The sequence below is a fragment of the Hyalella azteca genome, unplaced genomic scaffold (assembly GCF_000764305.2).
Source record: "Hyalella azteca isolate HAZT.00-mixed unplaced genomic scaffold, Hazt_2.0.2 contig11100, whole genome shotgun sequence".
Taxonomy (NCBI): Eukaryota; Metazoa; Arthropoda; class Malacostraca; order Amphipoda; family Hyalellidae; genus Hyalella; species Hyalella azteca.
Window position 1 is genome coordinate 19,504 of NW_025941109.1, and position 14,618 is coordinate 34,121.

The 14,618-nt window shown below is 35.8% G+C and overlaps 1 protein-coding gene across 1 annotated transcript; it reads left to right on the top strand.

The window, feature by feature from the left end:
- Window positions 1-267: 267 nt before the first annotated feature.
- Window positions 268-13,966, top strand: LOC108669733 (the record flags this gene model as incomplete). Its single annotated transcript, XM_018157138.1, has 8 exons — window positions 268-478; window positions 1,720-1,950; window positions 7,362-7,524; window positions 7,945-8,157; window positions 8,404-8,784; window positions 9,354-9,539; window positions 10,177-10,341; window positions 11,527-13,966. Coding segments are annotated over 8 exons (1,706 nt in total), but the record flags the coding sequence as incomplete, so codon positions are not given.
- Window positions 13,967-14,618: the final 652 nt, after the last annotated feature.

Consider the following 14,618-nt stretch of genomic DNA (forward strand, 5'->3'; position numbering starts at 1 on the left):
TTCCGTTCACGATTAACGAGAACATATTTAAACTACGTTATTACACGTTTTAAAATAGAATTTATTGACCATGGATTCTGAATCTTTCATTCCATTTCATTTGATTTAACACATTATCCGAACTCAACGCAATTTTTTTACATGTTAACAGTTTTTTAACAGAAATTTACTTCTGTTGCTATTTAATTCCAGCGTTATTTTATTCGCTTTTATTAACTAAGTTGATTCAAATATACTTCTTGTAACCTCCTTGATTTCCTTTCACAGAGTCACTGTCCAAGTCCCAGTTCCCAGTCTTCACGCTCTACGCTCAGAAGATTTGTCTGCCCAAATCCCGGCCACCATGCAAGTCCCCATGGGCCTACGAGACCGTCCCGGAGTTCACCATCGAGAAGAGTATGGTGACCGAGACCGTCCCGGCCCCGAGCAGGAGTGAATGCGCTACGCTGTGCCTGCTGCACGAAAGGTTCACTTGCAGGTAAAAAAACAATTTTGTTTGCTTTCTTGAACCCTTCACAGACTTTTCATATTTTAGAGGAGTGGCGAATTCATTGAAGTTTATGATGAAATAAGAATAAAAATTAATTTTTTATTAAGATTGTCATGACTTTAGTTATACTTGGTTTTTGGAGTTCCTTATTTAGATGTTATCGGGCAGGAAAAAAGAGAGAGCTGGTAATTTAAGCTAAATAAGGAATTTTAACCGACTAATAAATATCTAACAATTGATAAAGCTGTAGATAGACCGCTTACGTATCAAAACAGTTATCGTTGTTTGCTACATTATAATTTTTTCAAACTGTAACATATGTAAGGCTTAATAACAATAAAATATTTGCTGACGCTGGTGTAAGTCCTGTGACTGGATGCGCTGAACAGATAATAATGAGCACGCGAAATAATGTATTCAAATATTTCAACGTAGACACTGCAGTTTATAAAATAAATTTTTCAATCGTGCTAAGAATTGAAATTTTTTTAATTAAAAATTTTCAATCGTTCTTTTTTAATTGAAATGAAACAATGTAAAGACTAGTGTCATCATTGTTATTCAATGCATCATTTTCCAGCAAAGATATCACAGCCACAGGGTGCGTTGAACTTTGCAGTCAAATTGTTTCCATGGTTCCTTAAAGGCAGATTATTTTGCCCAACTGCGGACTTCAGCCAGATTGAATGGGCCATTCAAGCGCGTATTTAATTACGGTTTGCTTCATGCCAAACTCAGCTCTCACATGAGGCTCGCAAGAAGCGCTAAATGAGCCTGAGGCACGCATATGTTCATTATTTTAGTTATATCTATAAGCCTGAAAATCGGTAAATGTTGGTTTTTTCTTTCAGTTGTACGCATCCAAATATACGGAATATTGTCCAAGTTTTGTTTTTCTTACAAAGTAGAATGGTAGGCACGAATGCACCATGAATCTGGTACTTCCATGCACAAACTTTTGCTGGTTCTGGCCATCGTTCCAAGGTCTACACATATGCTTGTAAGGGATTCATATTCTTTTCAACAATTAACTTATATTGAGGCTTCGTTGCAATGTATGGCCTATAGTCACGTTTAATCACATTCATCTGTGGTTTGAATATTGGCCCGCCATTTCTACTCTTTAATATTATTAAAACAGTTCGTTTCTACTCATTAATTTTCTAAAATTATACATTTCTACTATTTACTATTAATAAAATTATTCATTTCTACTCTCTTTCTTCCAGGTCTGCCGCTTTCAACAGAGATTCCAAGACGTGCTCCTTGTCCCAAATAGACAGAAATATGGCCGGCCGGAAAAAGCTTGTGGCTATCGATGCAAAATACGATTACATTGAACTCTCATGCGGGCTGAAACCTGACCGAATGTGCGAGTTCCAGAGCATCAGGGAGAAGATCATGAAGACAGTCGATGCAGTCTACCTGGACACTGAATCTACTGAGGAGTGTCGGCAGAGGTAAGGAACTAAGTTCATATATTAATTAATTGTACATTTATTAATAATTTATCAAAATTTTATTGTAACTGAGCACGGTTTCTGAAAGTCGTCGCATAACATTTATGCGTTGGAGTACAAAGTATGGGATTCCCAGACAAATAATCCCAACTCAAATAATTACAGTTAAACAGTAAATTATAACTATACTAAAGTATACCAACTAAATACAGTATACGGTTAACCCTCCTTCGAACAACATCCTCTACCGTTACGTACTTAACAAAACCGCTGTAGGAGTAGCTCTATTGCTTGCCAATTGCATTCCTTCCACGTCAAATATCCCGGAGGTGTGGAAAAGGGCTTTAATGTACGCATCCCGCGGTATTTCCTGCGCACTGCGTTCACTGCGACAGGTCAAGTCTGCCCTACTTGCAAATAACGGACTTATACCCAGGTAAATATTACAGCCGGGCCGGAGCCGATCTTGGGCCGAGCCCAGCGCCGATCTTAGCCGTGTTTAAGCAGAACAGTGCCTGCCTTATAGGTCAGGAAAAATTATTTCGGTTAAAATTCATCTGAGTCAGGTACAATGACTGAAAGAAAAGAATGTGAATTATAAGTTATGGCCTGACCATATGGCCTGTCAAAAGCAGAAAAAACCGGCGTCTCGGGCCTCGAATTGCGTTGAATGATATATTGCAAGCAATTTCATGGGGTTTTGTCATGAAAGGGTTGATTTATTTAAATCTTCATAATGTAAAATGATATGGTGACTTTAATTGTAAAGTGAATCAAGACCTTTAAATATTTCAAGATCAAACGCATCATCGAAATCCATATGATATTTTAGCCCATAGCACTAATTTTAAACGGTCGTTTTGAAAATGTCAGGAGTATTATCGGAACGAACGTTTAGGTAACATATTATGTATGTAACCTTATTTGTAATCAACTTTCTCTCGTTTGAATTAAAATTCTAGGTTTGCAGCATGGTATTTTTGTCATCGTCAGGTCATGTTTTTTAATTCAATAACTGATCTTTACCAATTGCCAGGGATCGTGTTTTCAACCAATTGATATCAATTGACCTAAAGTCCTTCATTGAAACGCCCGACACGTTATATTAACTGTCATCAGAGTGTGGCATTCTATGAGCGACGAGGCGTCTCGTAGAGGTGCGACGTGCGAATTGTCTGTCGCTCCTCTAGATGACTTGCTATTTTTCAGCTCCTAATAAGACTAGACAACGCTTCGTGGCCTGCAAAAGAGCCTTCAATGTTCTGTCTTCAATAATTTAACGGAGAATCAGCATCGATTGTCCTCAAATCTTTTAGAGAAGACGGGGGTTGAGGAAAAATTCGAAGGTTTCAGCTTTCGCCCGAAATTTAGTGGCTTTAGAGTAGAATGAGACGAATGATCAATGAATGCTCATTAATGATCAAGATTGATCATTAATGAACGCTTCAGAGGCGGGCTAGTAACTCGTGATTATAAATTTTCATACGTCTCGAGAGAGGTTCGGTAGAGAACATTGTACAGGCATAATCGATAAAATATCCGGGCTGAAAAGTAATAATATGACTTATTATATATATTATTAGTGTTACTTTGCACACATAAGAATATTACTTTGAAGACATTACAAAGAGGTAATGCGTTTGTAACAAAAATAACGCTCACGTAATTAAAAAACGCTGTTACAAAACAATTATAACAGGTTGTTTAAAATTCCATATTATCTGAACTATTATCTTCGTCATATCAATAGTGAACATTTATTTATGATAAGAAAAATTTATAACTTACGAATAAAAGATATTGTCAACACACGCATAAAAAAAATCCGAAATAAATGTTTTCAGTGATACATCATCGAAGAATAAAAACCGTCCCTGAAAAACAATGAGCGTAGAATAAAGGTTTTCAGAGATGCATAATGGTTAAATAATTATCACGAAAACATAAAAACAGAATTGTTCATTATTCGACCTAAACTCATACGTAGCACATGTTTCGGTGTCCCAAACTTAAAGATCGCACCATCTGAGTTTGAAAACGGTTAATAATAATTTCGAATAACACTTATGAACTCATCGTCAGCTTATATATGAGAAACAATGAAGTTAAATGTTCCCATGTGAACCTCTAATGAATTTGCACCGTTAGCTTGCAATGGGCCCGAGATGCAGCGTGGAATACGGCTATACGGTCTCAAGATCAATAATGAATCCATTGTTCTTGCGTCATTGCAAGACGTCGTGAGAGGCTTAGGCGTCGGCCGGTGGAGTGAAGTCCGTTAGCGTCTTTACAAGTTTTCTTATCCCGTCTCGTCTAACGGACCAAATATCGGCTTTGGAATCTAAAATGGGATACGAAGCAATATGTATACCTGGAAGACAGGGCACGTTGAATACGTTTTGTTCCTCGCAATTTTCGTTAATAATGTCTTCGAGTTGTCGTTGGATTAAATTGTTGTATTCTTTATAGAATTTTTTTTTGTTAAACCGAATGCTGATGATTTGGAAACCGCGCACCTGATGGATGTTGATTTTTTTTGAAAATCTAACTTCCTTTTTTGTCATTACCGACAAAATTTTAGGTTCAATTTATCGAACGCTAAATTTAGGAGTCGATTGACCGACAACTATGACCAATTTGGGATGAAATAAAAACAAGACTTTGGTTGCCAAAAATAAAAGTTACATATAACCTGCACTAATGGGAAGTTATGTGAGCTCATATATACAATATGTTTAGACATTCCTTCGCACCCATTGTCACCGTGAAGGGTTTTCTTCCTGTTGCAATTGACACGTCATTATATCACTCTTTCCTTCCCTCCATGTTTGGCTCTCTCCCGCCGTGAACTCTGTACGCTGTGTTGGGACAGGTGCCTAACTTTACTGTCATTCTTAAGCCGTCTGACGGACACTAGGGACAGGTGCCTAACTTTACTGTCATTCTTAAGCCGTCTGACGGACACTAGGGACAGGTGCCTAACTTTACTGTCATTCTTAAGCCGTCTGACGGACACTAGGGACAGGTCAGGCAGGTCGACGAACTCGCGGAAATTCCTCCAATTTGGGTACGTTCCATCTTGCACATTTAACGAGCGCTACTCCAATATTGCTGTGTTGATAATAATCTCGAATTGTTGTATCCGTGATAAATACTGACATCTTTTTATATGTTTGTTACTTTCTATTCCATTCATTTTCTTACTTAATTTATATACGTACTTCATTTGCTTACTTCATTTACTTACTTCATTTACTTATTTCATTTACACACATTCATATACACGATTAATTTTCATAATGTAAAATTTTTACTAGAAACTGGCAAGTTGGCCCGGGAATTTTAAAAGCTATTTTTCATTGATTTGGTAGGAACCTTTGTCCTACTTTCATTCGCCTTCAATCTGGTAGAACTGTTCTAACGTTTCATTTAGGTGTTGAATTTTTTTCAACTATTTTGTTTGCTTTGACTTTCTTAGAGAATATTTTTGAGGCTTAATCACCTGCTACCAGGTTATTATTCACACCTCCGACTGCCAGGAAAACAGTTAGCTGGCAGAGTGCATACATGGTGACAAGTCACATTTTTGATGTATGTTGAGCTCTCATCAGAAGGCTGGCAATTACACACCTGGTCTTGGGGCTGTCTTATAGCCGCCTGGCGTCCTAGTAAAAACATCTGTATTTATAACTGTTTATTTATTAGTGACACATATCTTTAGCCTACATTACTATGATTGCCTTTTTAAAATTTAAAGTGACACATATCTTTAGCCTACATTACGATGATTGCCTTCCTTTAATATTAAAATACAATTTGATTAAAAGGTAAATAATTCCTGAGCAAATTCTGCGGTAATGATAATTAAACTTATTATTATTGAACCGGTTGCTGGATCGCACAGTAAGCTCTCGTTGCAAGGAGTCTAGGAAAAGTAAGAGCCTACATTTTCTAATACCAAGTAGTTTATTTGTTAGGAATTATTTCTGATAAATTGAGGCCAGTACATGTCCCGCAGCTGAAGATCCTACAGAGCAGGTTTTTTTAATCCCTTCAGTTCTAGGGCGTTCAGGTGAAAGCCTTAAAGCAGCATTAACTCGACTCAAATAAGGCTTGCCGCGGTATCAATTGTCCCTTCTCTCTAGATTTTAATTCATTTATTCTTGACACGAGTACATTTATTATTGAATACTTTTATTCTTAATCTTTGGGGAAACTCATGGGGATTACATATTGTTAAAACTCTAACGTAATACACTTAAGCTCAGTCGTGGATGAAGGATCCGCTCATTCAATAGCACACAGAGCTTTTGAATATAATTTTTACATCACTTACATATATACAATTAGATTTTCTTTACTCGGTAATATTTTTCAGCGGAATTAATAAGCAAACTGAACGAGCATTTTACTTAATGTAGAAGTAAAGATGTGTAGAATATGTTCACTTAATGTATAGAAGGCCTCAGCCAAGGCGTTGTTTTTAGCTCAGAAAGATCCTGCCGATTTTTTCATCCTCGATTTTTATTGACATCCTAGATTTCTACTTGCAATGCATCTTTTTCGAAGAAAAGACAGTAAGAACAGCAAAAAGTTGAAATTAAATCAACGTCTCCAACTCATTCTGCTCAACTTGAAAGCTGTCAAGTTTTTCAATTTAGAGAAATTCTCGGCCAGCATTCAAGTTTCTCTCGAATGACAACGGCGATGCCCGAGCGAAGGTTCTAAGACGTCAGTAGTAAAAACGCCCCAGAAACTTTATATGCATTACATTTAATTACAGATGCAATACATTTAATTACAGATGCAATACATTTAATTACAGATGCATTACATTTAGTTACAGATGCATTACATTTGATCGTCTTTTCGCGAGTTGCGACTAAGATTTTTGCAGTCCAGTTAGGCATGAACCACACTCAATACCTGACGTGGTATTATATGATGTGTAAAAAATTATTTACATTAAAGTATCTTCAACTTTTCACTGCAATTTTGTCGTTTTTTTATGCGACGGATAACTGCTTCGATGAATCTCATATAATCGCTAAATATATTGTAATCTCATATATTTGCGGTTTTTCATGTTAAACAGGTCTTCTGCTCTTGTCGACACGTGTGTTAGAGTTTTTAGTGGTTTGCTCTCGAATCAGCATTTTCCACCGTATCCAGTTATTCATTCTTTAGTATAAAAAGCGGATTTTCATTTTTGTGTTAATTATTCACCCCCATTTATACATCATGGCAGTTTTTAGCGTATACTGAATTAATATACAATTTAACTGTCTCATTTCCCAACGCTTACGTCAATCCTATCCGCATCTAATCACCCGAGATTTAAATTCCCCGTCAATGAAAAGGCTACTAACTTCTTTAATATAATTCATAAAAGTTGAAAACATTTCTTGCAGATGTTTGGACGCGGACTTCGGCTGCTACTCCTACGACTACAAGTCTGCAGGCGAGCCCATCTGTCGTCTCTCTCACCACTCGGCCGCCACTCTGGCACACATCCAGGAGCCCTACTTGCCCATCGGCAACGCCACCACGTACGAGCTTCAGGCCTGCTACCAGGTGATGATTATTTATATATTGTGTTATTATATTTATAATATTAATATACATATTATACCATTATATGTATAATATTATTATTCACACCTTCGCCTGCCTGGCGAACAGTTAGCTGGGAGAGTGCATGTGTGACAAATCATGCAATTTGTTACGATTAAATTTTATAAAGAAAATTTCTTTGAGTTAAGTATTAACAGCAAAGAAAAAAACTTTTCGCTTTCGAGGTTTTATACCATTAATAGTTCTTGAACTGTAGGAATCAATGCATTACTTAGTTATGTATTTTAAATCGTGCAAAGATCACAAAGTCTAGGCAACGCGATTTTTGTGTAAATAACGTTTCGTGAAATGGCATTATAATTAATATTTAAAATACATTCTCGAGCAAAGTCGTTACCGAATATCAATTATTCTTTGCAGGTTACGATTGAATGCAAGGCCAGTGAGATGGTGGCCAAGATCTCCACGTCGACAGTTTTCAACGGCAAAGTGTACTCCCGCAGCCGTCCCAACAGCTGCGTCGAGGACATCAAGAACAGCACCCAATTTACCATCTCGTTGCCCTACAACTCTGTGGACTGTGATGTCGAGCAGAAGGGGAACACAATGTTCACTTCCAACATCGTCATCCAGGTGAGACTTAAACTCCGTGCAGTGATTGCGATGTCGAAATCTTGGACAAACTAGACAAAAAATCTTGGACAAAATCAGACTGGAAACTTGCATACTGCAAACTTTTTTTCGGAAAATCTTTGTGCAAATATTTGAAAGATGACGAGAGTCGGTAATTGAACATTTCTTCCATCTAATTGATATTCGAAGAACTTTACCAGGCTGCAAATCCAATTATCCAATTTATTAATTAAACAATATTTACAGCATCACGACAAGATCGTGACTCGCGCCGACGTTGGACTCGCACTTCAATGCAAGTATGACCTGAAAAACATGACCGTAACGCATTCACTCCAGTCTGGCTTGGAGGTGAGGAATGATCCAGCGACTGAGTACATCCAAGAGGTTGTCGTTGCTTCACCCAACGTGACCATGAGAGTTACAACTCCACAGGGACAAGACGTTGGATCTGCGCAGGTCGGCGATAATTTAGCTTTGCGTTTTGAAATCCTCGACAAGAGCAGCCCGTATGAGATCTTCGTACGGGAACTCGTTGCCCTCGACGGTCGGGACAGCTCTGAGATCGTGCTTATTGATGAACATGGCTGCCCCACGGACCCCTCCATCATGCAAGCCATCATGCAGGTACGTTGTTCATATGTTTATTAATATCATAATATGATATTAATAAACATATCATAATATGTTCATTAATATCACAGAATATTGCTGCAAATTCACTATAATTGAATATATAATAATTATATAATTATAATTCGAGGCCTGTATACTTGAAAAAACTCGATGTTCACTCATTATCACTGTGATTAATTTGGCGAACGGTTTATTGAATACCTATTGTTCTTTACTTAATTTCTTTCTATTTTCACATGTAAAAATTTTTAAATCGCAAAAATTTAAGATGCTGTGTTTAGTACGAATACTTTTTATTGGCTTTCGACTCAGATGATTTTCATCAATAAGGTTCTCGATGGACGAAAGCCTATGTACATTCCCTCTTCACTTACTTTCCTATCTTGCATGTAGATAGAGGCAAATTTCTTAACTTTTTATAATTACTTATAATTTTAAATCTTATTTATATAATTTAATTCTATAATTTGATCATATAATTCTATAATTGTGTAAATTAATTATATGATTATATAAGTTAATTAAATGATCATATCGTAATTGCAACTTCCGGGGATCAGGTGGACTCAGGCAAGATTCTGCACGCCCCCTTCCAAGCGTTCAAGTTCCCAGCAACTGACGTGGTCCAATTCCGTGCCCTGGTGACGCCGTGCCACCCCACGTGTGAGCCCCAGCAGTGCTACGCTGACCGCTTCGACGGCGCTCTCATGACCGCTAAGAGCTTCGGCAGGAGGAAGAGGCGTGAGGTAAGAATAAAACAGTCCCTCCTACAATTATTCTCGTTGTTACACAATTATACCCCATAGGGTAAAAATGGGGGGTGATATAAAAAAGTGCCCCCTACAATTATTCTCATTGTTACACAATTATACCCCATAGGGTAGAAATGAGGTGCGAATAAAACAGTCCCTCCTACAATTATTCTCGTTGCTACCAAATTATAACCCATTGGTAAAAATGAAGGGTAAAATAAGAAAGTGCCTCCTTCAATTATTCTCATTTATACTACAATTGGGTAAAAAAATGCTTATTGTAGCATTTCTACCAAATTAAAATGCCACAATTAGCATTTTGATACTGGAACAAATATTGCTAACGGTGATCTGTATCTATAAATTGAAATGCTAAAGCCATCATATCATAAAAGTTTTCGTAGACGCAATTTAATTTCAGATTGGATAAAAAATGCAATACTTGACACATTTAACCCGATTTCTCCTTAATCATAACATAATATAACATTGGATTATAATTCGCTTAATCACAGTCTAAATTTCCCGTCTTGAAATTATGTTTTGATGTTCACTTTTCATAAATGTATTTCATCTTGCAGGTAAAAGAATCAGTTTACTGAATTTTAATACATGCTTTGATTTCATATAGGTAAAAGAAAACGACATCATGGTGGCACAGAGCATCCAAATCACCGACAAATTCCTCTTTAACGATAAAGATGAGAACGAAGTAGAGAAACTGCTCGCCAGCGCTGAGTGTTCGACTTCCTACACCGGCATCATCATCGCCTGCGCTCTCTTCTTACTTGCGCAGGTTTGTCCAGATTAAATTTTTGTAATGTAGTATTTAATAAAACCTAATAATAATATTCAATGTTCTCTGTTTGTCCTGATTGTATTTTTGTTAAATAGTATTTAATAAAACCTAATAATAATATTCAACATTCTCTGGTGCTATGGAAAATAATCCTACACGGAAAAATATAATTGGAATTATAATCCACAGTTCCAGATAAGTAAAAATATTGAGTTTGTTCAGATTGTATTTTTGTTAAATAGTATTTAATAAAACCTAATAATGATATTCAGTGTTCTCTGGTGCGGGGGAAAATAATCCTACACGGAAGTGCATAATTGAAATTGTAATCCACAGTTCCAGATAAGTAAAAATATTGAGTTTGTTCAGATTGTATTTTTGTTAAATAGTATTCAATAAAATCTAATAATAATAATCAATGTTCTCTGGTGCTGTGGAAAATAATCCCACACGGAAATATATAATTGGAACTATATTCCACAGTTCCAGAGAAACCAAAAATATTGAGATTGTCTAGCTTATCTTTTCCTAATATTTTCATTTCCGCAGGTGCTTTTGAATATAATTCTGATGAATAAATTGCTAATTTCGTTCCCTTAGATCACGATAAGAATTGATGCATATTGATTTCCTGAGAATTGTCTCAGTCATACGTATTTTAATTAATTGGTTTCAAATAGCTTGAAGGTAGTACGAAAACGTGGAACTAAAGATCTTTAGTTTAGCTCTGGGGTAGAGTATTAGCCATAGAATCTCGTAGGAGACTCGAAATTATATTTGTGACTCGGAAGTAATCACTTTCCTAACCCAATTTGTATCTTTTTGAGTGATTTTCAGCATTTCGCTCGATTCCGTTTGCATAACTTAACCGTAATTCGGATTAACTCGGATATTTGATAAAATAGTGCATGGAAGAGATTAATATTGATGAAAATGTTTTATTTACTCTTAGAAGTTTCGCACCATGTCAGATAATAATCGAACAATATTAATATTTTAGTACTTTAAATATTATAGTAAATTTCTTATTTTAGAAATAGCAATATTTTTGCGTAATATTGATATTTTAATAATTTTTTTATTTAGTTACAGCAATATTTTTGCGTAATATTAATATTTAAGTAATTTTATTATTTTAGTAGTAGCAATATTTTCGCATTCACGTGTTTTTTCCCCTCACAGCTGGTGATCCTGATGGTCTGGAGCTATCAGTGGCACAAGAAACGAGCCACGAAGGAGATCGCACCGCACTACCCTCCGGTGATGCACAGCTACCCTCGGGGCCGACACAGCGGAAACTCGTCTGTAACCTCCAGTACTGCTTACCTTAACCACTGATTTCCCTTCAACACCAGTTAATCAATGGTAACAATATACCGGCAATACCAATTTCATGCCCGGAAATTATGGTTCTAAAACTGGCCAGCTTATTATCAATTATTCGATTGATGGTTCTCCTGATTTTATTTGGTGCCGTTCAAAGTCCGGGTCAGTTCTTGACAAGCGTGTCTTGATGCAAGCATGAAATGTAGTTTAAGTCTGAGAACCATCAGTAAGAAGATAAAAATTATGATTTGAGCTTCAATGATAAGAATTCAAACAAAGTGAACAAGAACTTAGCAATTTCTGCAATCGCTGAAAATTCCGGTATGATTCTTTCAAATCTGAAAACTTTCACTATGGAATGTTAGTTTATGTAGGAGGTATATGTAAGTTGCTGAACGATTGAAGCGTATCCAGCGCCCTGAGGAGCTATTCGGTGATTTTTATTGATAAATTATATAGGCTGATTCTACAATGAAAAAGATCTAAAATAAGCAGCTCTCTCTTTCTTCTGATATGCGTGACCTAATGATTGTAATAGGAAATCGCTAATGGCATATGGAACTCTGCTTAATCACTGAACAAAAATAGTTGCTATGATGATGAAAAATTTTTGGCATTCAATATCCCATGACATTCAATAAATTTGTCCAATTTGTTTTTATGCAATTTGTCTCGAGAGGAGTTCTCAATTTGAACGATTTCATGTACTTACGTAAACGGTATCGCATTCGATTACCGACCAATTAAACAGTATGGCATAACGGGCATTTTCTTTACAACGAAACAATATATGTTAACGAACTTTTTGTATCTATTTTAATTATTTATTGCTTCCCATATGCTTCTTATGATTGATATTTACGTAGATAGCATATTTATTTGCCGGTAACAAAATGTAATGCTTTGAATTCGAGTGTCAACGAACGCTGCAGCGTTGGCATTACCGTCGATGTTGGATGGCATTCGTTCATTGGATGATCGACGTGGAGCATGAACAGCTATACTCATAAGGAGGCATTAACATTACTTTTATCTCTATTATTTAGTGCAATAACTGAGGAATTTTTCGTTTGTTCGGTAAAATGTGGATTGTGAAATTTTGGAAATTATTATACGAATGTTACCTAGAACTTTTTTCAATTCGTCATTGGCTTGCTTCATTTAGGATCGATTGAATAAATATCAGATTTTGCGTCAATTTTCATCATTCTTTTTCTGTTAACTTTAATGTTAAGTTGTCTTATAGTTTTCTTGAATCGTTGTTACAATGCAGCTGTGTCAGGCTACACAAATTCTTATTTTCCAATTTTTTCATAATTTTGTGAAGTAGAAAATTCGTTTCTACACGTGAATTCTGAGCCAAATTTAAAACTTTTGTTAATGGTAATGAAGTACTAGGAGAATATTTATTCAACTTAGATTAAAGGTCCACTGTTGAAGCCTTTGCACATCGAAAATTGTTCTGAACGAACAACTAATGACCAAGTAAGAATGATTTCTACGCTGCGTGGAGGTACCAAAATTTTGACTATTTTCATCTCTTAAAAGCTTACCACAAATATTTTGAGGTTATATCAACATCGATGCTGATACTGAATTTCGATGTTCTTGCCTCAAGATACGTGCCATTTCTGCTGCGTGGTCCCTTTAAGATGAAATATTTGTACCAAGATAAAGGCGACGACATTAAGAATTTTTGTAAGAATTTCTCGGAATAATAACTCCCCCAAAATGTCTTGTAAAACCAAGTTATAATTTTTTAATTACTATTGTCCTTCCTTATGTTCGTAAATTAAGCTCGCTTTATGATGTATTGAGCGACAAAGTTAAATTCAAATTAAACCTATACCATCCAGTTTGAAAAGTAAAGATTTATTGATGTTGATTACAAATTTTGCTTTGAGAGCCGAAGTTTTTTCTTGGTACAAGAATCGTATCGAGGGCTGCCGCTCGCGGCATTTCGCCTCTGTACTTTAATACGCTAATTTGAATTGAATTTATGATAATATCTTCCTTAAACTTTGGCAGACCTTAAACCTGGTCTAACATTCACGAACGCGTCCTGATATTTATTTTGGTATTCGATTTGCATCGCGTAACCATGCGTACACCATCAATGAAAAGCATATGCTTCTCTACAGCATTATTTGTCTCTGATTTAGCAGTAAGTTTACTTGAAATGTTATTGTTTCTGTGTAGTATTTAGTGTTAGAAGATGTCAAAATTCATGTTATTAACTTATTCTCCTGCATTATTTCTTGTTATGGAATAGTTAATAAAAATCTTTAAAAATGAATCTCATTTAATACCTTGTCATAAAAACCACTCAATTGTTGTTAATATTTTCGCATGCAACACACATGAACAACTGACGGATAAATAAATATGTGAATAAAGAACCGTACATACATGAGCAATTTGCATCTTTTTATTAGGCCTAATATAGTTATAGACGTAATCCAGTTAAAGACTTTGTCTATTTAAAAACAAAGTCCCGTAAAGAATTTGTCCATTAAATACCTATGATAGTTAAATAATAGGAAAATTAGATTATCTACGATAGAAAAATGCATGACCAAGCTACAATGGGGGGAATCCAGCACCGAAAAAACGGAATTGCTTGCCCTCAAAATGAAAACTCCGAAAATGAACATTTTTTTAAACCTTGATGATATTCAAGTTGCAAATATCCCTCCTTCATTAGTTAATGTTTTGAAAAAAAACATAATTCTTCTTATCTAACAATAATCTTCTGTCCCAATACTTGCAGTAAAAACATTCAATTAATGAAGCAAATCCATTATCAATTTCTTCACAAATTTTTTCAATTGAAAAAATAGCCGCTCTTGAAATTGAATCTTTGAAAGCCGCTCATTTCGTTTTCGAACTTTGCAAACCCAAACAAGTACATTTTGTTTGCGTAATATAATTGGAATACTGTGTTTAAT